The following is a 27,093-nucleotide window of genomic DNA, read 5'->3' on the forward strand; positions in this document are numbered from 1 at the left end:
TCCTCTTTGGGGCAGCCCCTCCAGTATTGGAAGACCACTATCATGTCTCCCCTGGTCCTGGGTTGGACTGGTTGACCTACGAGGTGCCTTCCAACTCTGTTAATCTGTGTTATGAAACAGGGCACAAAAAAAGTACCTAAGAATAGAGTTGGAAGGGACCTTGGAGGTCAGCTAGTCCAACACCCCTCCCCATGCAGGAGACCCTACTACATCATTTCTGACCGATAGCAGCAGCCCAGTCTCTTCTTGAAACATAGAAACATAGAAACATAGAAGATTGACAGCAGAAAAAGACCCCATGGTCCATCTAGTCTGCCCTTATACTATTTCCTGTATTTTATCTTAGGATGGATCTATGTTTATCCCAGGCATGTTTACATTCAGTTCCTGTGGATTGACCAACCACGTCTGCTGGAAGTTTGTTCCAAGGATCTACTACTCTTTCAGTGAAATAATATTTCCTCACGTTGCTTCTGATCTTTCCCCCAACTAACTTCAGATTGTGTCCCCTTGTTCTTGTGTTCACTTTCCTATTAAAAACACTTCCCTCCTCGAGTGAGGAAGCTCCCACAACTTCTGAAGGAAATTCCTTCCTAGTTCCTGTTCATCTACACTGCTCAAAAAATAAAAAATAAAGGGAACCCTCAAAGAACCCATCCTAGATCTGAATGAATGACATATTCTCATTGAATACTTTGTTCTGTACGAAGTTGAATGTGCACAACAGCAGGTGAAATTGATTGTCCATCGGTGTTGCTTCCTAAGTGGACAGTTAGATTTCACAGAAGTTGGATTTACTTGGAGTTATATTGTTTTGTTTAAGGGTTCCCTTTATTTTTTTTTTGAGCAGTGTATATTCAGTGGAACAGAAGTTGCCTTCGGAAGTTGTAGGAGCTTCATTGCTGGAGGCTTAAAAGAAGAGACTGGGCTCTATAAGTAAGTTCCTCCTTATTTCCAGTTTGAATCTCTCCCCGGTCAGCTTCCATCCATTATTCCTTGTCTGGCCTTCAGGAATTTTGGAAAACAGCCTGGCCCCCTCCTCTTTGGGGCAGCCCCTCCAGTATTGGAAGACCGGAAACTTCAGATCGTGCAGAATGCAGCTGCGAGAGCAATCATGAGCTTCCCTAAGTATGCCCATGTCACACCAACACTCCGCAGTCTGCATTGGTTGCCGATCAGTTTCCGGTCACAATTCAAAGTGTTGGTTATGACCTATAAAACCCTTCATGGCACCGGACCAGAATACATCCAGGTCAGCCTTCTGCTGCACGAATCCCAGCGATCGGTTAGGTCCCACAGAGTTGGCCTTCTTCGGGTCCCGTCAACTAAACAATGTCGCTTGGTGGGACCCAGGAGAAAAGCCTTCTCTGTGGCGGCCCCGGCCCTCTGGAACCAACTCCCCCCAGAGATTAGAATTGCCCCCATCCTCCTTGCCTTTCGTAAGCTACTTAAAACCCACCTCTGCTGCCAGGCATGGGGGAACTGAGATATTCTTTCCCCCTAGGCCTTTACAATTTTATGCATGGTATGTCTGTATGTATGATTGGTTTTTAATATTAATGGGTTTTTAATCATTTTTAGTATTTATTGGATTATTATTGTATATTGTTTTTATTATTGCTGTTAGCCGCCCTGAGTCTCCGGAGAGGGGCGGCATACAAATCCAATAAATAAATAAAATAAATAAATAAGACTGCTATCATGTCTCCCCTGGTCCTGGGTTGGACTGGATGACCTACGAGGTCCCTTCCAACTCTGTTAATCTGTGTTATGAAACAGGGCACTAAAAAAAGGTTCCTAAGAAATGTTTTTGGCAGTGGAACCGAATGGAAAACTGGCAGCCGGCCCTTGCGGGATGCCTCGAAGGAGAAGCAGAACCACCAACTGGGCTTTGAAGAGAGATTTGTGCAGGAGGGTGGATCATGGACCAGCTCCATCTGCAACATCACATTAATAAAACTAATCAGATCCTGAAACATGGCACCACCGAGACGTCCTTCTGCAAAGCCTGAGTGTGGAAATTGAATGCCACAAAGAGTATACTGGTGGGGAAATTATATTTCTCCCAGTCCCAGCCGTGATTGAAAGACTGAACAGGATTTGGAAGCAACGAGGATGTTTCGTTCAACTGATGGGTGCATTGAGGCAGGAGTGGAACGGGGGGAAAATATAGGATTTAAACCAGAAAGAAGGGAAGAAATAAAGACAGAGAGAGAGAGGAGAGAGAGGAAAAGAAGGAAGGAAGGAAGAAAAGAAAGAAAAAGAAAAAACGGAAGTGAAAATGAAGGAAAGAAGAAAGAAAGGAAGGAAGGAAGGAAGGAAGGAAGGGAGAGAGAAAAAGAGGAGGAAGGAAAAGAAGGAAAGAAGAAAAGAAAAAAGAAAGAAAGGAGGGGAGAAAAAAAGGAAGGAAAGAAGAAACAGAGAAACATAGAAGTCTGATGGCAGAAAAAGACCTCATGGTCCATCTAGTCTGCCCTTATACTATTTTCTGTATTTTATCTTAGGATGGATATATGTTTATCCCAGATATGTTTAAATTCAGTTAATGTGGATTTATCTACCACGTCTGCTGGAAGTTTGTTCCAAGGATCTACTACTCTTTCAGTCAAATAATATTTTCTCAGAAGAAAGGAAGAAAGGAAGGAAGAAAGGAAGAAAGAGAGAGGCAGGAGGGAGGGAGGGAAAAGAAGAAAAGAAAGAAAAAAGGGAGGGAAGTTAAAGGGAAGGGAAGAAAGGAAGGAAGAAAGAAAAAAGGAAGGAAGACGAAGGAAGGAAAAAGGAAGAAAAGAAGAAAGATAGACAATTTCAGACAAATTTAATGGTTGTTAATTTTAATGCTTTTATATTGATGTTTTTGTGGAATTCTTAGCTGCCCAGACACACTTTGTATAAGTGAGATGGGTGTTGAGAAGAGAGAGAGAGAGAGGGAGTAAGGAAGGAAGGAAGGAAGGAAGGAAGGACAGAAACGCCATCACCACCAAACAAGCTGAAGAAACTGGGGGAATACAGGGAGTTGAAGCCTACCTATCTACAAATCGCCAAGATTGACCAATGCTGGTCTTCCTTAATCTGGTTTCCCTCCCTTCCCATGTAACTTTCATCCTGCAGGTTTTGCCAGCTTCTCCAAAACCTCAGAACAAGGCAAGATCATGAATAAATTCTGCTTTGGGGGGGGCTGCCATTTCCTGAAAGGACCGTTCCTCCCTTCCCTTCCCTTCCCTGGTCAGCCTAAGAGCAACCTGGTTTGACAACATGCGGTCATGCTGGATGGAGAGCAGCCTTTTTATTTTTCCTGGAAGAAGCCCCCCCCCCCCCCGCCCCACTCTGAGCTGAGCCAAGCCACTGGGGCTTCCAAGTCACCCTACTCCATCCTGCCCTAATTTAAATTAAGGCTGCCTCCTCTGCCCCCTTTTTCATCTCCACTTTGCCACAAGCGTGTGATGGCATCAGTTGCCAAGGAGTGAAGTCAGGAGGGAACCAGTGAAAAGTTTCCATCGAGTTCGCTCCGTTTTTCCAAATCAAAGCTCAGGCAAAAGGCTGTTTGTCTCCCCTGAGTTCATTTCGATCACAGAGTAGAAGATAATAATGCAATTGCTGCAAAGGAAAATGGAATCTTCTTTCCTTTCTTCCCTCTCTTCTTCTTTCTCCCTCTTTGCTTTTTTACCCACCATCTCACTCTTCTTCCTTCCTTCCTTCCTTCCCTCCCTCCCTCATTCTTCCTTTTCCTTCCTTCTCCCTCTTTGTTTTTCTTTCCTCCATCCTTCTCTTCTTCCTCCCTCCCTCCTTTCCCTCTTTCCCTTCCTTCCATCCACCCTCCCTTCCTTCTCCCTCTTTGCTTTTCTTTCCTCCTCCTTCCTTCCTTGAATTTTTTCCTTCCTCCCTTCCCTCTGCTTTTCTTTCCTCCCTCACTCTCTTCTTCCTTCCTTCCTTCCTTCCTTCCTCTCTCCCTCCCTCCCCCTTCTTTCTCTTTTCCTTCCTCCCTTCTCTCTCTTTCCTTTTCTTTCTTTCCTTCCTTCCCCCTGTTTCCTTTTCTTTCCTCCCTCCCTCACTTCTTCCTCCCTCCCTCCGTCTCTTCTTCCTTCTCTTTCTCTTCCTTCCTTTTCCTTCCTCCCTTCTCTCTCTTTCCTTTTCTTTCCTCCAAACCTCTCTTCTTCCTCCCTCCCTCCCTTCTGTTTCCCTCCCTCCTTCCTTCCTCTCCTTCCTAATTCCTCCCTCCCTGCTTTTTTTTTTAGTTTGCTTTGCTTTTTTATGCTGTCTGTAAAAAAAATCTCTATAAAACTTTATGGAAATAAACACAATTTCTCTTACTGCCTCCAGCCATATGAAATAGCTCCGTAGATTTGCCTTCCCTGCAATTAGTAGACACTTATCTACAAAGCAGGCAGACATTTAAAAGATTCCAGGGGGAGAGATTTAAGGACCAAATTCTCCTCCTGTGGAAAAGAGACCAGCCTCAGCTAGATGGGGTCAACCCATTTGGAGAAGTACTTCTGGAGAAATCCCACGGGGCCTTCCCTCATTAAGGCTGCGTCCACATTTGGGACCACATGATTTTTATTTTATTTTTATTTTATTTATTTTATTTTATTTATTTGTCAAACAATTATAAATAATTTGTACAAATTAAACATTAGATAAGTAATGATAAAAAGTAACAAAAGAAGACAATAGGACAGGGACGGTAGGCACAATGGTGCGCTTATGCACGCCCCTTATTTATGACTTTCCCAGCCAGCTTCTGACTAGCTAAGTCTAGGGGAAAGCTGGATTTGTTTAACAACCATGGGACTTGCTTAATGACATGGGGGGGAAAGTCATTAAGGTGGGCATCATTCACTGAACTCTCGCCTTCCTTAGTGATGGGAGTGCCTGTCATGGAATTGCACAGCCGGTGACCAAATGAAGCCAGAGATACTGACATAAATCTATAGTTTGATATCAATAAATATATTTAACATCTATATTCACCACAGACAAGATTGTCCTGAGGTAAAATCACCCTGAGGTAAAATCATCCTGAGGTAAAATCATCCTGAGGTAAATCTTAACAACCTACTGAGCATGCAGAAGAAAAAGGAGGGAAACATAGAAACATAGAAGACTGACAGCAGAAAAAGACCTCATGGTCCATCTAGTCTGCCCTTATACTATTTCCTGTATTTTATCTTACAGTGGATATATGTTTATCTCAGGCATGTTTAAATTCAGTTACTGTGGATTTACCAACCACGTCTGCTGGAAGTTTGTTCCAAGGATCTACTACTCTTTCAGTCAAATAATATTTTCTCATGTTGCTTTTGATCTTTCCCCCAACTAACTTCAGATTGTGCCCCCTTGTCCTTGTGTTCACTTTCCTATTAAAAACACTTCTCTCCTGAACCTTATTTAACCCTTTAACATATTTAAATGTTTCGATCATGTCCCCCCTTTCCCTTCTGTCCTCCAGACTCTACAGATTGAGTTCATGAAGTCTTTCCTGATACGTTTTATGCTTAAGACCTTCCACCATTCTTGTAGCCCGTCTTTGGACCCCTTCAATTTTGTCAATATCTTTTTGTAGGTGAGGGAAACACCCCCTTTACACCTAGCAACCAATCAGAATGCAGATTCCTTATGATGGAGCCCCGGATTCAAATTAGCAAACTTCCTCAAACCCCCAAATAAGCTACGCAGACCCAATGCACATTTCAAAGGATAAGGTCTCCAAATGCAATAGTGTTAATTAAATTAACTCTCCCAGCGCACACACAAACACACACACACACCTCTACATATAGACACTTCCACACTCCGGACACGCTCCAACTAGAAAAGTTTAATTTAATTTAATTTATTGGGTTTATAAGCTGCCCAACTCCTTTGAGACTCTGTTTGCCACTGTACCCCATTTCTCTGTAATAAACTGTCTTGTTTTAGGAATAAATATTTATTCTTTCCTCACAGCTGTCAGGATCACATTTTTATTTATTCTCATGCAACCCCAGTTTGAGTTGGAACCCCAAATTATACTTTATATTATTTTATATTAAATTTATTTTTTATATTAAATTATAATGCTCGGCCAATAGCCCGAAAGTTTTCTACCATGTGTCAGAAAGGCAAGGATGGAGGTTTCAAAGACTATAATCCATATTTTCCATTATATTTTTCCTCCTTTTCCTTTTGATCTATTTGGCTTTGGGAGTGGAACATTTGGAAAGATTGACATTATTATTATTTTCAGACAGCACACACAAATAGTGCCAGCCCAGCTGGTTTCAATCACCCCTTCAATCTATATTTATTTTATATGATTTTTGTTTGCCGGTCCTGCTTTTTTGCATGTTCTACTTTGAAATAATGAAACACAACCCTTTACACAGGCATGTCTGTGGGATATGGACCCCAAAATCAGAGATTTTAAAGCGAATATTAAATTTAAGATGCGTTTGGATAAAAAAGAGGGTGCAGCTTTCATCGCATGGATATAGTTACCACTTTGACTTTATCCAGCAAGAACCCTCGTCCTTATGCAAAGATCTTATTGCTTGAGAAAGGGGAAAAAAATTAGATTTTGATTTTAGACTTTGCTGATTAAACATAGAAACATAGAAGATTGACGGCAGAAAAAGACCTCCTGGTCCATCTAATCTGCCCTTATTTGGCTATTTCCTGTATTTTATCTTAGGGTGGAGCTATGTTTATCCCAGGCATGTTTCAATTCGGTTACTGTGGATTTACCAACCACGTCTACTAGAAATTTGTTCCAAGCATCTACTACTCTTTCAATCAAATAATATTTTCTCACGTTGCTTCTGATGTTTCCCCCAACTAACCTCAGATTGTGCCCCCTTGTTCTTGGGTTCACTTTCCTATTAAAAACACTTCCCTCCTGAACCTTATTTAACCCTTTGACATATTTAAATGTTTTGATCCTGTCCCCCCCTTTCCCTTCTGTCCTCCAGACTATACAGATTGAGTCCATTAAATCTTTCCTGATAAGATTTGTGCTTAAGACCTTCCACCATTTTTGTAGCCCGTCTTTGGACCCGTTCAATTTGATCCATCTCTTTTTGTAGGTGAGGTCTCCAGAACTGGACACAGTATTATTCCAAATGGGGTCTCACCAGCGCTCACCAGAGTCTGCGGAGAGGGGCGGCATACAAATCTAAATAATAAATAAATAAATAAAAATATAGCGGGATCACAATCTCCCTCTCCCGGCTTGTTATACCTCTAGCTATGCAGCCAAGCATCCTACTCGCTTTCCCTACCGCCTGACTGCACGATTCACCCATTTGGAGACTGTCAGAAATCACGACCCCCTCAATCCTTCTCTTCTGAAGTTTACCACGCTCTCTAAAATAAATAAATAATTAAAAGGTGTGTTTTTTAAAAAGAAAGAAAGAAAAATAAGCAGGGTGGATGGGAGACCACTCAGAAATGCTTGGGCTTTTAAAACCTTTTGAATAAAATAAAATAGTTGATTTTTTTTTTTAAAAAGGGAAATGCCAGGGTTTTAAGTTAAGGTGGGACCCTGCCAAAAAGACAACCTCAAATCACTGCTTTGCATCACCAGGAAAAACCACAGCAGAGACCCCAGGAATCCCTCCAAATTTGCCCCACCCCTCCCAAGGCACCGCGAGCCGAATGATAGGAAACTGGCAGGAGTTCACGCCAAATTTGGATGCCGAAGCTGATGTGAAATACCCACCAAAGTCCACGGGAACTGTCGCCGGACCTAAATTTACACAGCAAAGAAATTGCAGGGGTTGTGAAATTGGGCTGTGCCTCTGTCCCTCCCACTGGCTAATAAGCCATTAATTTAATACCAGCGGAGAGCAAAGGGCTGATTAATTAATGGGTACCATTCCAGGTCAGCCTTCTGGATTATTTCCAAGACAGATTGGTTCCCTTCCAAATTGAACTCGTTTTCTCTTTATCCAGAGCTGCTCAGAGGGAAATAGAAGGACGGCTCGTTGGTGGCATCCTTTGACTGCCATGCCTCCTCCTCCTCCTCCTCCTCCTCCTCCTGCAGCACTGAGGATGTTAACTATACAGTACTGCTCAAAAAAATAAAGGGAACACTCAAATAACACATCCTAGAATTTGAATGAATGAAATTTCTTTGCCCCCCTTTTTAAAAATATTATTTTATTTTCAAATGCACAATACAGATATAAACACATTCAAAGAAAACAAGAGGAAAAAAGGGGGGAAATACATAACAAAAGAAAAAGAGTTGGAGAGATATTGAATGTTTCATTTGCACAACTATTCCATTTGCACAACAGCCTGTGAAATTGACTGTAAACGGTGTTGCTTCCTAAGAGGACAGTTTGATTTAACAGCAGTTTGATTTACTTGGAGTTATATTGTGTTGTTTAAGTGTTCCCCCGCCAAGCCTTTTTTTAGCAGTGTAGTTGGATAATTAAATGTCTGCAAGAAAACAACCAGGGTCAGAAAGCACCAGGATCACACAGTCCTCTTCCTCCTCTCTTTCCCCCCACCCCCTCTTTCTTTTTTCATATAGAAACCTAGAAACCTAGAAGACTGACGGCAGAAAAAGCCCTCCTGGTCCATCTCATCTGCCCTTATACTATTTCCTGTATTTTACTTAGGGTGGATCTATGTTTATCCCAGGCATGTTTACATTCAGTTCCTGTGGATTTATCAACCACATCTGCTGGAGGTTTGTTCCAAGCATCTACTACTCTTTCAGTCAAATAATATTTTCCCACGTTACTTCTAATCTTTCCCCCAACTAACCTCAGATTGTGTCCCCTTGTTCTTGTGTTCACTTTCCTATTAAGAACACTTCTCTCCTGAACCTTATTTAACCCTTGAACATTTTTCAATGTGTCGATCCTGTCCCCCCTTTTCCTTCTGTCCTCCAGACTCTACAGATGGAGTCCATGAAGTCTTTCCTGATACGTTTTATGCTTAAGACCTTCCACCATTTTTGTAGCCCGTCTTTGGACCCGTTCAATTTTATCAATATCTTTTTGTAGGTGAGGTCTCCAGAACTGAACACAGTTTTCCAAATAGGGTCTCCCCAGCACTCTATACAGTGGGATCACAATCTCCCTCTTCCTGCTTGCGATACCTCTAGCTATGCAGCCAAGCATTCTACTCGCTTTCTCTACCTTCCTTCCCAGCACTGACGATGTTACCTAGCTGGGTTCTGAAACGTCTGAAAGAAACCTGCCAAATTCAGAGAACACCAAAGAGTGAGCAATGCAAATAAGTCACTTTTTTTCAGAGCTGTCATAACTTTGTGCAGTTATGAAATGAATGGTTGCAACCTTAACCAGCAATTGTCCTCATAAATAGTTTCTCCTTAGTTCTAAGTTGCTTCTCTCCTTGTTTAGTTTCCAACCATTGCTTCTTGTTCTACCCGCAGGTGCTTTGGAGAATAGCTTGACTCCTTCTTCTTTGGGGCAACCCCTGAGATATTGGAAGGCTGCTACCGTATCTCCCCTGGTCCTTCTTTTCATTCAACTAGACATAAACCCAGTTCCTGCAAGCGTTCTTCATGTTTCATCTTTGCTGCTATTGTCTGCACTCTTTCTAGGGTCTCATCTGTTTTTATATCATTTCATTTCATTTCATTTTCATTTTATTGGACTTGTATGCCGCCCCTCTCCGTAGACTCGGGGCGGCTAACAACAGTAGTAAAAACAACATGCGACAATCCAATACTAAAGAAGCTAAAAACCCTTATTTTAAAACCAATCGTACCATACATAAATTGTGGAAGCCTAGGGGGAAAGAATATCTTAATTCCCCCATGCCTGACGACAGAGGTGGGTTTTAAGAAGCTTGCGAAAGGCAAGAAGGGTGAGGGCTATTCTAATCTCTGGGGGGAGTTGGTTCCAGAGGGCCGGGGCCACCACAGAGAAGGCTCTTCTCCTGGGTCCCGCCAAACGACATTGTTTAGTTGACGGGACCCGGAGAAGGCCCACTCTGTGGGACCTAACTGGTCGCTGGGATTCGTGCGGCAGAAGGCGGTCCCTGAGATAATCTGGTCCGATGCCATGAAGGGCTTTATAGGTCATAACCAACACTTTGAATTGTGACCGGAAATTGATCGGCAACCAATGCAGACTGCGGAGTGTTGGTGTGACATGGGCATATTTAGGGAAGCTCATGACTGCTCTCGCAGCTGCATTCTGCACGATCTGGAGTTTCTGAACACTCTTGAAAGGTAGCCCCATGTAGAGAGCGTTACAGTAGTCGAGCCTCGAGGTGATGAGGGCATGAGTGACTGTGAGCAGTGAGTCCCGGTCCAGATAGGGCCGCAACTGGTGCACCAGGCGAACCTGGGCAAACGCCCCCCTCGCCACAGCTGAAAGATATCGTGGTGAGAAAGAGGGAAATATTATTTTGGAATTTGTGTCCCATCAGGATACAAACTGTGTCAACTCTTACTCTTCAAATGATGCTACAGACCCCACCAGAACAGTACTGCACACCAAAACATCTAGACCCAAGAACAGTGTTGTCCCCGAACGCCATCACTCTGCTAAACCAATAATTTCCTCATCCCTGTCAAACTATTCACTTAAGGTTCCATTTCTATTTCTGTTGGTCCTCTCATCGTTCTTCTCACTCATCTCCTCCCACTTATGACTTATGACAGAATTGTGGGAATTGAAATGAGTACACCCAGAGAATACAAGATTGAGAAAAGTGAGTTTATCGTAAATGAATTAACCCTGGATTGTATGATCAATCAAGAAACGTCGTTCAATGAATTAAATGAACATAGTAGTAAGAAATCAAGGGCCGTTCAAAGACATCAAGTTACAATGACTGTCACTTGTTGCTTGTATCCTTACGATTTCTAATTAATATTAATATTGTTTCTTCATTGCTTATTTGACCCCTATGATAACCATTAGGGGGTGTACCTCCTGATTCTTGACAAATGTATATTTGTCAATATTTTCTTTTATGTCCACTGAGAGCCTCTGCACTAAAGACAAATTCCTTGTGTGTCCAATCACACTTGGCCAATAAAATTCTATTCTATTCTATTCTATTCCATTCCATTCCATTCCATTCCATTCTGTCCTATCCTTCTTCATTCCAATATCTATTCTATATCTATTCTCCCAGAATTCCCCAGCCATCCTTTATGGACTTCAACTCCCAGAATTCCCCATCCAGCAAAAACTGCTGACCTGGCAAAGGACAGCTTCAAACACAGGGGTCACCTCAAGGTCTCTGACCCCAAACCCCTCTTCTAACTCAGCAGTGTCCCCTGGCATGGGCTGAAAACCCCCCAGACCAGCTGCCTGCTCCTGCCCCCCCTAAGCAAAAATAGGCAGGAGGATGGACTAGATGACCTGTGAGGTCCCTTCCAATTCTATTAAATCGGATTCAAAATGTCTCCTTCAAGACATATTATGGGAAACCTCTCCTGGCTGGTCACAGCCTGTGTGACTGACCCTCCGGCCTGTCGTCCCTGGAGGAGGCCGCTGACCTCCTCTAGGCCTATCTTGGAATGCATTAATTGGGCGGAGGGGCGCCTGGTTCCATTCCTTGTAAAAACAAGATATATATGTATACATATCTCAACTGTGTTCCTCATTAAGAGTCTGGCATTCTGTGGCAGGATGGAAGTAATTTGTGGAAACCACAGAAGAAGGAAAAGAGGGAAGAAATCCCATTGCCTACAGGGCGCTCCCACTGGGGGAAAGACCGGCACCGCCAAGGCCAAGAGGGACGTGGTTTTCAAGTTGTGCTCCAGTTGTTTTGAGGTGGCACCCTTGGCTAATATTATTATTAATATCAAATTCATTTGGCCATTGCGGAGTCAAGGGAACTCTTTCTATTAGATGCTGGTTTAAAAGATGGAAGGATTCAGGAAAAAATAGAAATTAAATGGACAGTTCCTTCCTTCCTCCTTTGAGGAGAAATTTCCTGACAGAAATATAATAGAAATTAAACTATTCCTTCCTTCCTTCCTTCCTTCCTTCCTTCCTTCCTTCCTTCCTTCCTTCCTTCCTTCCTTCTGTTTATCAAATAAACATTGATATTTTTAGAAAAAAGGACGCCGCAGCAGCGCTGCCAAGCAAAGGGCGGTCCTTTCACGTAAAAATAAACATGTTTATTTTTACGTGAAGACCTCCCTTTGAAGGAGCTGGGGAATCCCTCCCACGAAGAGATTCCGTGGGCGGAGCCTTGACGTCACCAGCAGGTTGCTAAGGACGCCAAGGTGATCACTTCCTGGATTCCATGGAATCCAGGAAGTGATCACCTTGGCATCCTTAGCAACCTGCCGGTATAAGTGACGTCAAAGCTCTGCCCTTGAAATCTCTTGGTGGGATTGCCCGTTCGGGTTGGGTTCAGGTTCGGGTTCGATTCGGGTTCAGCCGAATTTTGCGTAAAGTTCGTCCGAACTTGCCGAACCCGAACACTGTTGGGTTCGCCCATCACTACTTTTGAACAGTCCCTACAGTATACGAATGGTTGTAAACCGAGGACTATCTATATTTAGGAAAAATGCAACGGGCGATGGCATTCTGTTTTGGGAGATCATAAAAATGGGCAAAGCTCAACCACTCAAATTTTGAATCTGGAAAAAAAGAAAATAGGCCCCAAGATTTGAAAGCTCCAGTGGAAAACAAGCTTTAAGTTCAGTGAACTGAAGTCCAGCCAATTTGCAGGAAAAGTGGAGACTCCACATGGTCAATGTTGCCGGTAAAGCCTGAGAAATCCAGCAAAAGTGGAAAACTAGTAATTTTGGCTGGATTGCATCGAAACCGCTGTCTGTTTCCCATATGTCTATTTATGCAAGCGTCATGTTTATACGAATTAGCTCAAACCACAGCAGCAATAAATCCTCTGTGACTAAATGGGCCCTTTTGACTTTCGGACGATCCCAAATTATTTGTGGGTTGCCATCAAAGTGGAGAAGAGTGTTAATGTCCTGCCATCGGTGGGATGACCGCAAAGATCCTAGGGAAGGACAGCCTGCGGGGTCCCTCAACCTTGGCAAGCTTCAAGATGGGTGGACTTCAACTCCAAGAATTCCCCAGTCAGCATCTGAGCTGCTTTGGGGCAACCCCTGAGATATTGGAAGGCTGCTGTTGCTGTGAGCCGCCCCGAGTCTGCGGAGAGGGGCGGCATACAAATCTGATTAAACTAAACTAAACTAAACTGCTATCACTGGAACTTGTTCCAGAACGACCATCTAAGTTCAGGTGGGTATGTATGTATGTATGTATGTATGTATGTATGTATGTATGTATGTATGTATGTATGTATGTATGCATTTATCTCTCTCTCTCTCTCTCTCTCTCTCTCTCTCTCTCTCTCTCTCTCTCTCTCTCTCTCTCTCTATCTACCTACCTACCTACCTACCTCATCTATCTATCTATCTATCTATCTATCTATCTATCTATCTATCTATCATCTATCTATCAGATTTGTATGCCGCCCCTCTCCGTAGACTCGGGGTGGCTAACAACAATAATAAGACAATATAAACAAATCTAATATTTAAGTTAATTTAAAAACCCCAATTTAAGAAACCAATCATACATACAGACATACCATGCATAAATTTTATAAGCCTAGGGGGAAGGGAAAGTCTCAATTCCCCCATGCCTGATGACAGAGGTGGGTTTTAAGGAGCTTACGAAAGGCAAGGAGGGTGGGGGCAACTCTGATATCAGGGGGAGTTGGTTCCAAAGGGTTGGGGCCGCCACAGAGAAGGCTGTTCCCCTGGGTCCCTCCAAGCGACATTGTTTAGTTGATGTGACCCAGAGAAGGCCAATTCTGTGAGACCTAACTGGTCGCTGGGATTCGTGCGGCAGAAGGCAGTTATTTTTATTTATTTATTCTATTTTTATGCCACCCTTCTCCTTAGACTCAGGGCGGCTTACAACATGTTAGCAATAGCACTTTTTAACAGAGCCAGCCTATTGCTCCCACAATCCGGGTCCTCATTTTACCCCCCTCGGAAGGATGAGTCAACCTTGAGCCGGTGGTGAGATTTGAACCGCTGACTTACAGATCTACAGGCAGTTTCAGTGGCCTGCAGTACAGCACTCTACCTGCTGTGCCACCACGGCTCTGTGATTTTAATAGGAAAGTGAACACAAGGACAGGGGGCACACTCTGAGGTGAGTTGGGGGAAAGATCAGAAGCAACGTGAGAAAATATTATTTGACTGAAAGAGGAGTAGATGCTTGGAACAAACTTCCAGCAGACGTGGTTGGTAAACCCACAGGAACTGAATTTAAACATGCCTGGGATAAACATAGATCCATTGTAAGATAAAATACAGGAAATAGTATAAGGGCAGACTAGATGGACTATGAGGTCTTTTTCTGCCATCAGTCTTCTATGTTTCTATCTACCAGTGGCAAAGAACTGGTGGGATCATAAGCCTGAAAAAGTGGTCAAAAATGAGCAAGCAAAACTACTTCCAACTTCCAACTGACTGAATTTTGAAACATAATACACCAGACATCGTGATTGTGGAGAACAACACAGATTCAAACTTAATATCAACTGCTCCAAACTTGACTGTAAAAAACATGACTTCAGCAACCGAGTTGTCAAAGCATGGAACTCATTACCTGACTCAGTAGTGTCAACCCCTAACCCCCAACATTTCTCCCTTACACTATCCCGATTGACCTCTCCAGGTTCCTTAGAGGTCAGTAAGGGGCGTGCATAAGTGCACCAGTGTGCCTTCCGTCCCCTATCCAATTGTCTCTCCTTATCTCATTTATCTTTTCTTCCTTTCAAATATGTTCACCTATACTTTTATATCTTTTCTTCTCTTCTCTTCTTTATTTATATTACTACATATCTATTCTCTTCAATGCGTATTATGTATTGGACAAAATAAATAAATAAAATAAAAAGAAAGTAGGGATCATTGACATCGCAATCCCAGGAGACAGCAGAATTGAGGAGAAGCAGCTAGAGAAATTAGTGAAATATGAAGATCTAAAAATCGAGCTGCAACGACTCTGGCATAAGCCCGTGAAAGTGGTCCCAGGGGTCCTTGGCACACTGGGCGCAGGGCCAAAGGATCTCAGTGGACATTTGAAAACCATCGGAATTGACAAAATGTCCATCTGTCAATTGCAAAAGGCCGCTTTACTGGGATCGGCAGACATCATTCGCTGCTACATGACGCAGTCCTAGGTGCTTGGGAAGCGCCCGACTGGGGATGAAATACGAAATCCAGCACATAGTGATCTCGTTTGCTGTGTTGTATTGACAATAATAATAACAATTACACACACACACACATTAATAATAATAAAAAGTTCAAAAGGGCTAAAAAAGCAATTAAAACGAGGAGAGAAAAGACAAAAAGGTGCATTTTTCTTGTCGCCTCCAGAAGAGCCCAAACACCAGGGAGGTGTGAATCACACACCGTTGGAGGGAACCAGCAGGGCGACAATTTCATTAATCTGTCAAATTGGGGTGAGTTCCAACATTTTGTCGTGACTCTTACAGGGCTTTTAAATAACAACACGTCATTTGATCAGTACATTTAAATAAAGAAAGAAAGAAAGAAAGAAGGGAAGAAAGAAAGAAAGCAAAGAAAGAAAGAAAGAAGGGAAGAAAGAAAAGAAAGAAAAGAAAGAAAGAAAGAAGGGAAGAAAGAAAGAAAGAAAGCAAAGAAAGAAAGAAAGAAGGGAAGAAAGAAAGAAAGCAAAGAAAGAAAGAAAGCAAAGAAAGGAAGAAAGAAAGCAAAGAAAGAAAGCAAAGAAAGAAAGAAAGCAAAGAAAGAAAGAAAGAAGGAAAGAAAGCAAAGAAAGAAAGAAAGCAAAGAAAGGAAAGAAAGAAAGAAAGAAAGAAAGAAAGTTCCAGGTATAGTTATAAATGAAGAGGCAATAGCCATCACGATCTCTGGAACATTTAACATTTATTTTAAACTATTAAAAATTATTGAGCTTTTGTCAATCGCTATTGACTTCATCAGAATATTAAAATCACCATTGAAGAAATGCTTGTTTTTATATAATGCGGCTTAGTTTGGTCATTGCGTGTGTAAAGTCAATGGAGTCTACGGAGAGGAGCGGCATACAAATCTAATAAATAAATAAAATCAATAAATAGTAAAGGGATGTTGGGGGGATTGTGCGCATGTGCAGCAGCACGGGAGGGTGCGCAAGCATGGGGGGGGGTGGAATGGGTATGGGCATGTCCGTGTGTGCTAGCACATGTACACACACCCTTTTGGCATGAGAACACAAAAAAGGTTCGCCATCACTACATTAAGCTGTGAAATTTGGTTTTTGTGACTGTCGTTAGTTGCACATAAAAAGGGGGGGGGGCTTTGATCACAGGGCTGGGCTGCCATTTTGACCCCCGCATATTCTTTCTTTCTTTCTTTCTTTCTTTCTTTTTCTTCTTTCTCCCTCCCTCCCTCTTCTTTCTTTATTTCTTTCCTTCCTTTTTCTTCTTTCTCCCTCCATCCCTCTTCTTTCTTTCTTTCTTTCTTCCTTCCTTTTTCTTCTTTCTCCCTCCCTCCCTCTTCTTCCTTCCTTCCTTCCTTTTTCTTCTTTCTCACTCCCCCCTCTTCCTTCTTTCTTTCTTTCCTTCCTTCCTTTTTCTTCTTTCTCCCTCCCTCCCTCTTCTTCCTTCCTTCCTTCCTTCCTTTTTCTTCTTTCTCCCTCCCTTCCTCATCTTTCTTTCTTTCTTTCTTTCTTTCTTTCTTTCTTCCTTTTTCTTCTTTCTCCCTCCCTCCCTCTTCTTTCTTTCTTTCTTTCTTTCTTTCTTTCCTTCATTTTTCTTTTTTCTCCCTCCCTCCCTCTTCTTTCTGTCTTTCCTTCCTTCCTTCCTTTTTCTTCTTTCTCCTTCCCTCCCTCTTCTTTCTTTCTTTCTTTCTTTCTTTCTTTCTTTCTTTCTTTCTTTGTCAGTTCTTTTTGGAAAGTTAACCTTTGTTCAAAACATTCAACCCTTTTTGGCTCATGGTTACTAATTCACTCTTGAGTTAAATTCAAAACGGCATTGCAAAATCCAATTTTAGAGACACCATGTTGAAAGGCAATATATCTGACCCACGAAGCACGAGACAAAATATACCTAGGATTTCTGGAGACAAGATAATAGTGGAACTAGATTTAGGAATGAGCAACCTTTGATCTGCAGCCCAAACCAGCCCAAGTTAATGTCCAAGCTGGATTTGAAGAAACAAAAAGGCCATTTTGTGTTTTTAACACAATTCTGGGGCCTGATTAGAAGGCACTTTGGTTCTAAGAAAATAACAGATAATTGTCATTTTTAACAGAATTGTGCAACTGATAGAACATACTAAAAAGATAACCCAGAAAGGATGCTGTTTAGGCCAGCAAGACTTCATATAATAAAAATGCCATATTCATATACGTATACATATAAGGGGCCTATACATATAATAAATTAAATTAAATTAAATTAAATTAAATTTAACCATGAAAGCCAGCTGGGTGACTTTGGGCCATTTATGGTGAGTTCTACTCCCTCTTTAATCACGAAAGCTGAATTGGTGACCTTGGGCCATTTAGAAACATAGAAACACAGAAGATTGACGGCAGAAAAAGACCTCCTGGTCCATAGTCTGCCCTTATACTATTTCCTGTATTTTATCTTAGCATGGATCTATGTTTATCCCAGGCATGTTTAAATACAGTTCCTGTGGATTTACCAACCACGTCTGCTGGAAGTTTGTTCCAAGCATCTACTCCTCTTTCAGTCAAATAATATTTTCTCACGTTGCTTCTGATCTTTCCCCCAACTAACCTCAGATTGGGGCCCCTTGTTCTTGGGTTCACTTCCCTATTAAAAACACTTCTCTTCTGAACCTTATTTAACCCTTTAACGTATTTAAATGTTTCAACCATGTCGCCCCTTTCCCTCCTGTCCCCCAGACTATACAGATGGAGTCCATGGAGTCTTTCCGGAGAGGTTTTGTGCTTAAGACCTTCCACCGTTTTTGTAGCCCGTCTTCGGACCCATTCAGTTTTGTCAATATCTTTTGGTCAGCGAAGTCTACATATATATATTTTACTATGAGTATCTCCTCTATAACCTTCATCATGTATTTTACTATGTGTATATAAATATATACCCACTAAAACCCTCATTGTGTATTGGACAAAATAAATAAACAAATAAATAAATAAATAAGTGAATGAATGAATGAATGAATGAATGAATGAATAAAACTGAACACAGAACTGCTTTTGTGACCTTCTGACAAGCTTTTTCCCCCCAGCCCTAACTAGGGGCTAACGATCTTCCCAGCTTTTATCTTTGCAGGTTCTTTCATTGTTACTATCTGCAAAGAATGTTTTCCAAGCTATAAGTCTTTGCAGAGTTTGTTTCATTGCTCTAACTTGCTCGGAATAAGTTTCTTTCCAGCCCTATCCAAGTACTAAACAATGTTCCCAGTTCTTACAGCTTGCAAGCTCTTTCATTGTTACTCTCTGCAAAGAATGTTTTTCCAAGCCCTAAGTCTTTGCTGGGTTTTTTTTTTCATTGCTCTTCTTGCTCTGAATGTTTCTTTCCAGGTGCTAATAATGTTCCCAGCTCTTACTGGCTTGCAAGCTCTTTCATTGTTACTCTCTCCAAATAAGGTTTTCTGAAAGCCCTAACCAGGGGATAAAATAATGCGCTTAAGGTGAACAGACTAAGGATGCTAGCCAGATGAATACTAGTAAGCAGATTCTTTTCCCTTTTTTCTTCCCCCCAAAATAAGGTGCGTCTTATACACTGAAAAATACGGTATGTAAATATTAGATATTCATTCATTCATTCATTCATTCATTCATTCATTCATTCATTCATTCACTTACTTACTTACTTACTTACTTACTTACTTACTTACTTACTTACTGATTTATTTATCTATCTATCTATCTATCTATCTATCTATCTATCTATCTATCTATCTATCTATCTATCTATTTATTTGATTTGATTTGATTTGTATGCCGCCCCCTCTCCGTAGACTCGGGGCAGCTATATGTGGTAGAGAACAGGTACATCTCAAAAAGTCCAATGTTTTTAAATGTTTTTGTGTGTTTTGTTTTATGTGTTTATAAATAAAATTCTTTTCTAAAAATAACCCAATAAAAGCAGAATATAAATCTCAGAAAGTAAAATTTTTCCAGGCACCCAATAAAGGAAATTACATTTTTGGGGGGGGGGGCTCACCTTCAAGTAGTCGTATTCGCAAAGGTAGGACGATTCCAGGTCGAAATGCATGAAGTAGAGTTTTACGTGGAAGCCCTCCGCCACCGAGATATTCCACGTCGCTTCCGAATCGCTGGGATAAGACTCCGGATAACCGGGAGAGGTGATTTGTCCAAACATCTCGTTCAATTCGACGGCGGTTGCTCGGAAGAGCCTCACGGCACAAAGGCACCAAATCAGCAAATACCTAGAAAAACAAGGACCAGGTGATGCCTGGGTGTCTCCATGCGCTCACAGCCCTGCAAGGTAGGCCAAGCAAGGGATGGAATACTCAAGGAGGTAGCTTTGCAGGAAGTCCTCGACTTATGACCACAAGGGAGCCCAAAACATCTAGTCGTTAAGTGAGACGTTTGTTAAACGAATTTGGCCCTCGCTTACCACCTTTTTTGGGGCCACCATTGTTAAATAAATCATTGTAGTGGATAAATTAGTAACACCGTTGTAGAGTGAATCACTACAGTTGTTAAGCTAGCAACAAGGTTGTTAAGTGAATCTCCCCAGTTGTTAAATTAACAACAAGGTTGTTGAATGAATCTGGCTTCCTCATTGATTCTGCATGTCAGAAGGTCACAAAAGGGGATCATGTGACCTAAGGAATTCTGGGAGTTGAAGTCCTCGTATCCTGCCTGAGGAATTCTGGGAGTTGAAGTCCTCATATCCTGCCTGAGGAATTCTGGGAGTTGAAGTCCACATATCCTATTTGCCTATTTGCCGATGACTCTAAAGTGTGCAATAGGGTTGATATTCCTGGAGGCGTCTGTAATATGGTAAATGATTTAGCTTTACTAGATAAATGGTCAAAGCAATGGAAACTGCAGTTTAATGTTTCCAAATGTAAAATAATGCACTTGGGGAAAAGGAATCCTCAATCTGAGTATTGTATTGGCAGTTCAGTGTTGGCAAATACTTCAAAAGAAAAGGATTTAGGGGTAGTGATTTCTGACAGTCTCAAAATGGGTGAACAGTGCAGTCAGGCGGTAGGGAAAGCAAGTAGGATGCTTGGCTGCATAGCTAGAGGTATAACAAGCAGGAAGAGGGAGATTATGATCCCACTATATAGAATGCTGGTGAGACCACATTTGGAATACTGTGTTCAGTTCTGGAGACCTCACCTACAAAAAGATATTGACTAAATTGAACGGGTCCAAAGACGGGCTACAAGAATGGTGGAAGGTCTTAAGCATAAAACGTATCAGGAAAGACTTAATGAACTCAATCTGTATAGTCTGGAGGACAGAAGGAAAAGGGGGGACATGATCGAAACATTTAAATATATTAAAGGGTTAAATAAGGTCCAGGAGGGAAGTGTTTTTAATAGGAAAGTGAACACAAGAACAAGGGGACACAATCTGAAGTTAGTTGGGGGAAAGATCAAAAGCAACATGAGAAAATATTATTTTACTGAAAGAGTAGTAGATCCTTGGAACAAACTTCCAGCAGATGTGGTAGATAAATCCACAGTAACTGAATTTAAACATGCCTGGGATAAACATATATCCATCCTAAGATAAAATACAGAAAATAGTATAAGGGCAGACTAGATGGACCATGAGGTCTTTTTCTGCCGTCAGACTTCTATATTTCTATGTTTCTATCCTGCCTGAGGAATTCTGGGAGTTGAAGTCCATCTATCCTGCCTGAGGAATTCTGGGAGTTGAAGTCCATCTATCCTGCCTGAGGAATTCTGGGAGTTGAAGTCCTCATATCCTGCCTGAGGAATTCTGGGAGTTGAAGTCCTCATATCCTGCCTGAGGAATTCTGGGAGTTGAAGTCCTCCTCATATCCTGGCTGGGGAATTCTGGGAGTCGAAGTCCACCCCTCTTAAAATTTCCTAAAGTTGAGCAGCCTGTTTTGAGAACTCCACATCCCTCCCGTGAAGATTTAAGGGGCCCGAGACAGTGAGAACATGCTACACACACCATTTTAAATACACAACAACACCAAGAAACCCATCCCGAATCTCTCTGTTCTGATTTCCTATAAACAACTTGTGACAGATTTGTCAATTTCGCAGATGGCTGCGTTCTTGCAATGTTGTGAGTCTGGCGATGGAATTCAACCGTTTTCACCCAGTGCGTTGAACTGTAAACTCACCGTAAACTAACTTAAACAGTGTGCGAAACTGTAAACTGAGCTAAATCTACATAGCGTGCCAATCCATGGGGAAAAATATTTTTGAAAGCAAGCCAGGTTCAACATTTCAACCTGGTTTATCAGCTTGGGAAATCAGGGGCAACTGGGTGAGGGTCGAAAAAGTCAAGATGGTGGCTGTGACCCTGTAATTGGAGCCGGCCCCTTCTTATTTATGTATTTATTTAATACATAATTTAATGAAATTATTTTTAATAATAAGCTCAAGGGACAACCATATCTAATACTCTTTCCTCCTCCTATTTTCCCTTCAACAACAACCCTGTTAGGTGGGTTGGGCTGAGAAACCAATTGGCAACCTGCATTGGTTGCCGATTGGTTTCCGGACACAATTCAAAGTGTTGGTGATGACCTTCATGGCATCGGACCAGACTACTTACGGGACAGCCTTTTGCTGCAGAAATCCCAGCGGCTGATTAGGTCCCACAGAGTGGGCCTTCTCTGGGTCCCGTCGACTAAACAATGTCGTTTGGTGGGCCCCAGGGGAAGAGCCTTCTCTGTGGTGGCCCCGGCCCTCTGGAACCAGCTCCCTCCAGAGATTCGAACTGCCCCCACCCGCCTTTTGCAAGAGCCTTAAGACCCACCTATGTCGCCAGGCATGGGGCAACTAGCATATGCCCCCTCCCTTCTGACCATTAAAAGTTATGTGTGTGTATGATTGTAATATTGAGTTGATTGTGTATTACTCCTTGTTTTAAGATAATGGGTTTTATCTATAATTTTAATTATTAGATTTGTATTTATATTGTGTTATTATTGTTGTGAGCCAACCCGAATCTCTGGAGAGGAGAGGCATGCAAGTCTAATAAATTATTATTATTATTATTATTATTATTATTATTATTAATTATTATTATTATTGATGCCTAAGGCAGGACTAGAACTCACCATCTCCTGATTTCTATCAAGGCACTTAAAAAATGGACTTTTTTGAGTGGTTGGTCCCTGCCACCATTTTGACTTTTTTGACCCTATTGCCCACAGGGCATTCTTGCTGGAGATCAGCAGCTGAGTTTTTAGCTCTCTGGTTGCAATGGTAGGTTTGGGACTGAGGTGTATGTAATTAGAGACCCCAGTTTTTCAAATATCCAGGTCCTCTGGGCCCAACCTCTGTAAAACGGGCCGATATTCTATAGGTCTAGCAAGGAGGTTAATCCCCCTAGTTGCAAACCAAAATAAATAGTAGAGGCTACAACTGACTCCCAGGCTCACCAAATGAAAGCCTTTAATTACACTTTGCTTTCTTTCCTCTGCAATTCCTAACTAAGCGGACAAGAGTTCTATGCAACCCTCAAGCCCGTCCCTCTCTCTCGATAGAGCTCTGTGTAGCTCCAAACCCTGCCACTTTTGAACACAACCTTCCTATTGGCAAAATTTTTACCGGTTGGATTAATTCCCAACTTTGCAAAACAAGTTGCAAAGTTGCAAACTTAATTAGCAGGGTGAAGGCAGATGCAAAGAGTAAATAAACAAAGTCTTTCTGATGGCCAGGCGCCCTGTTGTTTGGAAAACTCATGATCCTTTTGCCAAAAGCCACTTTTTAAAAAACTGAGCGGCTGCACCGAGATCCCAGGAAGAAATCAAGAAAAAACGTTGGATCCTTTTTTTCGTTTCTTTCTCCACTCGGACCTCTCCGGCCTGCAACGTTTCCAGAGATCAGTCCAGGATCCAAAATCTTTATTCACAATCCCAAAGCTTTATTGACAATCCCAAATCTATATTTACAATCCAAAATCTTTATTTACAATCCCAAATCTTTATTCACAATCCCAAATTTTTATTTACAATCCCAAAGCTTTATTCACAATCTCAAATCTATATTTACAATCCCAAATCTATATTTACAATTCCAAATCTTTAGTTACAATCCCAAAGCTTTATTTACAACCCCAACTCTTTAGTTACAATCCCAAATCTTTAGTTACAATTCCAAATCTTTAGTTACAATCCCCAATCCTTATTTACAATCCCAAATCTATATTTACAATTCCAAAGCTTTAGTTACAATTCCATATCTTTAGTTACAACCCCAAATCTTTAGTTACAATCCCGAATCTTTAGTTGCAATCCCAAATCTTTAGTTACAATTCCCTCTTCCAACTCACAAAACCCACAAAAGACAGCATAGGAAAGGCTCTACGCAATCTAAAACCATCTCTATCCATTGGACCTGATCAGGACTATGTGCCTACTTCTTAAAAATCTTTCCACTGCCCTAACAGAACCACTGAGCATCATTTTTGAAATATCTTTCGGACCAGCTGCTACTCAACCTATGGTCACTAACAATCCCCATCTTCAAACAGGGAGACCCCAGTTTAGTTGAAAATTACAGACCAATCTCTTTATGTTGCATCAGCTGCAAAGTCATGGAATCAATCATTAACCAATCCATTACCCTCCACCTAGAATCTAACAACCTACTTTCAAACAAGCAATTGGGGTTCAGGAAAAAATTATCCTGCAATATACAACTACTATGCTGCAAAAACATACAGACCTCAAAACTTGACCACATTAAAACAATAGACGCAAATTATACTGACTTCTGTAAAGCCTTCGACTCAGTGGTTCATGATAAATTACTTCTGAAACAGAAATCCTACAGCATCTCTGGACCACTACATGACTGAGTAACTACGTTCCTGTCAAACAGACAACAAGTGCTCAAAATAGGGAGTGCCCTATTTAATTCTGTTCCTATTAACAGTGGTGTATCCCAAGGCAGCCTACTAGGACCAACACTCTTTATACGCTATGTAAATGACCTTTGCGATCAATTACAAGCGACTGTGTTTTCTTTGCCGACGATGTAAAACTCTTCAACACCACCAACACCACCACTACCCTTCAAAAAGACCTTGACTATATGTCAGAATGGTCAAACAACGGCAACTTCAAATCTCAATCAACAAATGATCAGTCTTGCACATTGGCAAAAAGAATCAGAACACAAAATACAAGCTAGATGATCACGACTTTGTTGATGATCCATACTCAGTTATGGACCTTGGAGTACTCATCTCTACTGATCCAAGTGCCAGAGCTCACTCCATTGTTAAGAAGGCATTAAGAGTGGTCAACCTAATTGTTGAGTAGCTTCTCCTCTGGTAATATTGCACTTTTAACCATAGCATATAAAACATTTGCTGGAACGATTCTCGAATACAGCTCATCTGTCTGGAACCTGCACTACATATTGGACATTAATTCAATTGAGAATGTCCAGAGATATTTCACGAGACGAGTACTACACTCCTCCGTTTGCAACAGAATATTTTATGCCACCAGATTTGATATTTTGAGCTTGGAAAATTTATAACTCCACCACCTTTGATCTGACGTAAGTGTAGCACACAAAATCATCTGCTACAATGTCCTACCTGTCAATGACTACTTCAGCTTCAACCGCAACAATACACGAGCTCGCAATAGATACTAACTGAATGTAAATCGCTCGAAATTTGATTGCAAAAAATTCGACTTCAGCAACAGGGTGATCAATGCCTGGAATAAACTACCCGACTCTGTGATTTCTTCCCCAAACCTCCAAAACTTTAACTTTAGGTTGTCAACTGTTGACCTCACTCCATTCCTAAGAGGTCTGTAAGGGGGTGTGCATAAGCCCACCAGCATGCCTACCGTCCTTGTCCTAAAGACCCCACGTATTTCGTAAAATACCCTGTACTCAAACCATGCTTGTACTTTATGTACTCCTATTAATACTTTGTTTGTATTAAACTCTAGAAAATGTCCAGAGATACTTGACGAGAAGAGCCCTCCACTCCTCCACTCGCAACAGAATCCCCTACGCAACTAGACTCACAATCCTAGGCTTAGAAAGCTTAGAACTACGTCACCTTAAACACGACCTAAGCATAGCTCATAAAATCATCTGCTATAACATCCTTCCTGTCAACAACTACTTCAGCTTCAACCACAACAACACACGAGCACACAGCAGATACAAACCCAAAGGAAACAGCTTCAAACTTGACTACAGGAAATACGACTTTAGCAACTGAGTAGTTGATGCATGGAACTCACTACCAGACTCTGTAGTATCCTCACCTCACCCCCAAAACTTCACCCTTAGATTCTCCACTGTTGAACTCTCCCGATTCCTAAGAGGTCAGCAAGGGGCGTGCATAAGTGCACCAGTGTGCCTTCCGTCCCCTGTCCTTTTTTTACTAGTATCGTGTATATAAACATTGTTATGTCTCTTTATGCCACCAATATGTTCTTGACAAAACAAACAAACAAATAAATAAAAAAACTGAAAGACTATCAGGGACAGGAGATAGAAAATAGTATGATGGTGTTGGAAAAAGGACCTTGGAGGTCTTCTAGTCCAACCCACTGCTAAAGCAGGAAGGCACACCCGACAAAACAAACAAATAAAATAAAAGAAACTATCCACGTTCAATGAAACAAAGAAACAAACAAACAAACAATAAATCCTGGGGTGGGGTGGGGTGAGGTGTTGCCTTCCCCAGAATGGATATCTTTAATCCAGAAAGTCACCCCTAATTTACCCTTCCATTTCTTGATGCCTGCCAGCCACACACCCAGTAAAGGGGAAAACAAATAAATCGAATTAAAATCCTACATCTGACATTTAAAAACCAAGGGGGGGAAAAAATAGGAGCATTGCCCCTTCTGAACCAAGCTGCCAAACTGACAGGTTGTCTTTCAAAGAAAGACGAGGGAGCTTTTGATGGCCCTTCCTTGCCAGAAATGCTCCTGTGGGCACAAAAACCACTGGAGTAGCATCATGGCACAAAAGACCATTTCGTTGGCAACCTTGCACGCTCCCTCCCCTTCCGCCAGCAACTCACCTCATGCTTCCCCCCCCTCTCCTCCTCTGGGTGAGGGTGGCCTTTATCTTTTGGGTGGTGGTGGTGGTGGTCCTTGGATCCTCCCTGGAGAGACTAATGCTCCGAGTGCGCTGTGTCCGATGCTCAGCGCCGGCTGGGTTATCTCTGTCCAGAGCTTTGGAGTGAAGCGAGAAAGGCAGTGAAAGGCAGAGGTTGTGTGGCTGTGTGTATGCGCCAGGCTGTGTGTCTCAGGGATCTGGCATTCCCCATGCCGGTCACGCCTTCTTTGCTCTGCACACACACACACACACACACACCAGCAGAAGAAACACACTCCCCCTTCTCCCTCGCTGCCCTTCTGCCAGGAAAGGAGCCTTTCACAACCCCGGCTGCTTTCTTTGCGCACACAAAGGGGTGTGAGGGAGGAATCCGCCGCTTGTCAAAGCTCCACTGCCCTGCGGCGATCAAGGGGCAGATGGCTTCAGGAGGCAGGCGGGGTGGGAGCAAGAGGCCGGCTTGAGCATGGCCGGGTTTCAGTGGAAAGGCCGGTTTCCCAGGCTTGGCCCTAGAAGGTGGAAGGACTTCTACTCCCAGAATCCCCCATTCAGCAGGCTTGAATTGCTTGGACCGCAATCTGTCATCTTAAACATGACCTAAGTGTTGCCCACAAGATCATATGCTGCAATGTCCTGTCTGTCAACGACTACTTCAGCTTCAACCACAACAACACAAGAGCACGCAACAGATTCAAGCTTAATATTAACCGCTCCAAACTTGACTGTAAAGAATACGGCTTTAGTAATAGAGTTGTTGAAGCGTGAAACTCATTACCGGACTCTGTAGTATCATCCTCTAACCCCCAACATTTTACCCTTAGATTATCTACGGTTGACCTCTCCAGATTCCTAAGAGGTCAGTAAGGGGCGTGCAT

At 42.1% G+C, this 27,093-nt stretch overlaps 1 protein-coding gene across 1 annotated transcript in view; it reads right to left on the minus strand.

The window, feature by feature from the left end:
• MASP1 (MBL associated serine protease 1) overlaps nt 1–26,562 on the minus strand; it is a 73,156-nt gene extending 46,594 nt beyond the window's left edge. Inside the window, 2 exon segments of the mRNA XM_070753807.1 lie at nt 19,156–19,381; nt 26,184–26,562. Coding sequence (XP_070609908.1) covers nt 19,156–19,381; nt 26,184–26,188 — 231 coding nt within the window. The 5' untranslated portion in view covers nt 26,189–26,562.
• Nucleotides 26,563–27,093: the final 531 nt, after the last annotated feature.

This window comes from Erythrolamprus reginae, chromosome 5, assembly GCF_031021105.1.
Source record: "Erythrolamprus reginae isolate rEryReg1 chromosome 5, rEryReg1.hap1, whole genome shotgun sequence".
NCBI classification, from domain to species: domain Eukaryota; kingdom Metazoa; phylum Chordata; class Lepidosauria; order Squamata; family Dipsadidae; genus Erythrolamprus; species Erythrolamprus reginae.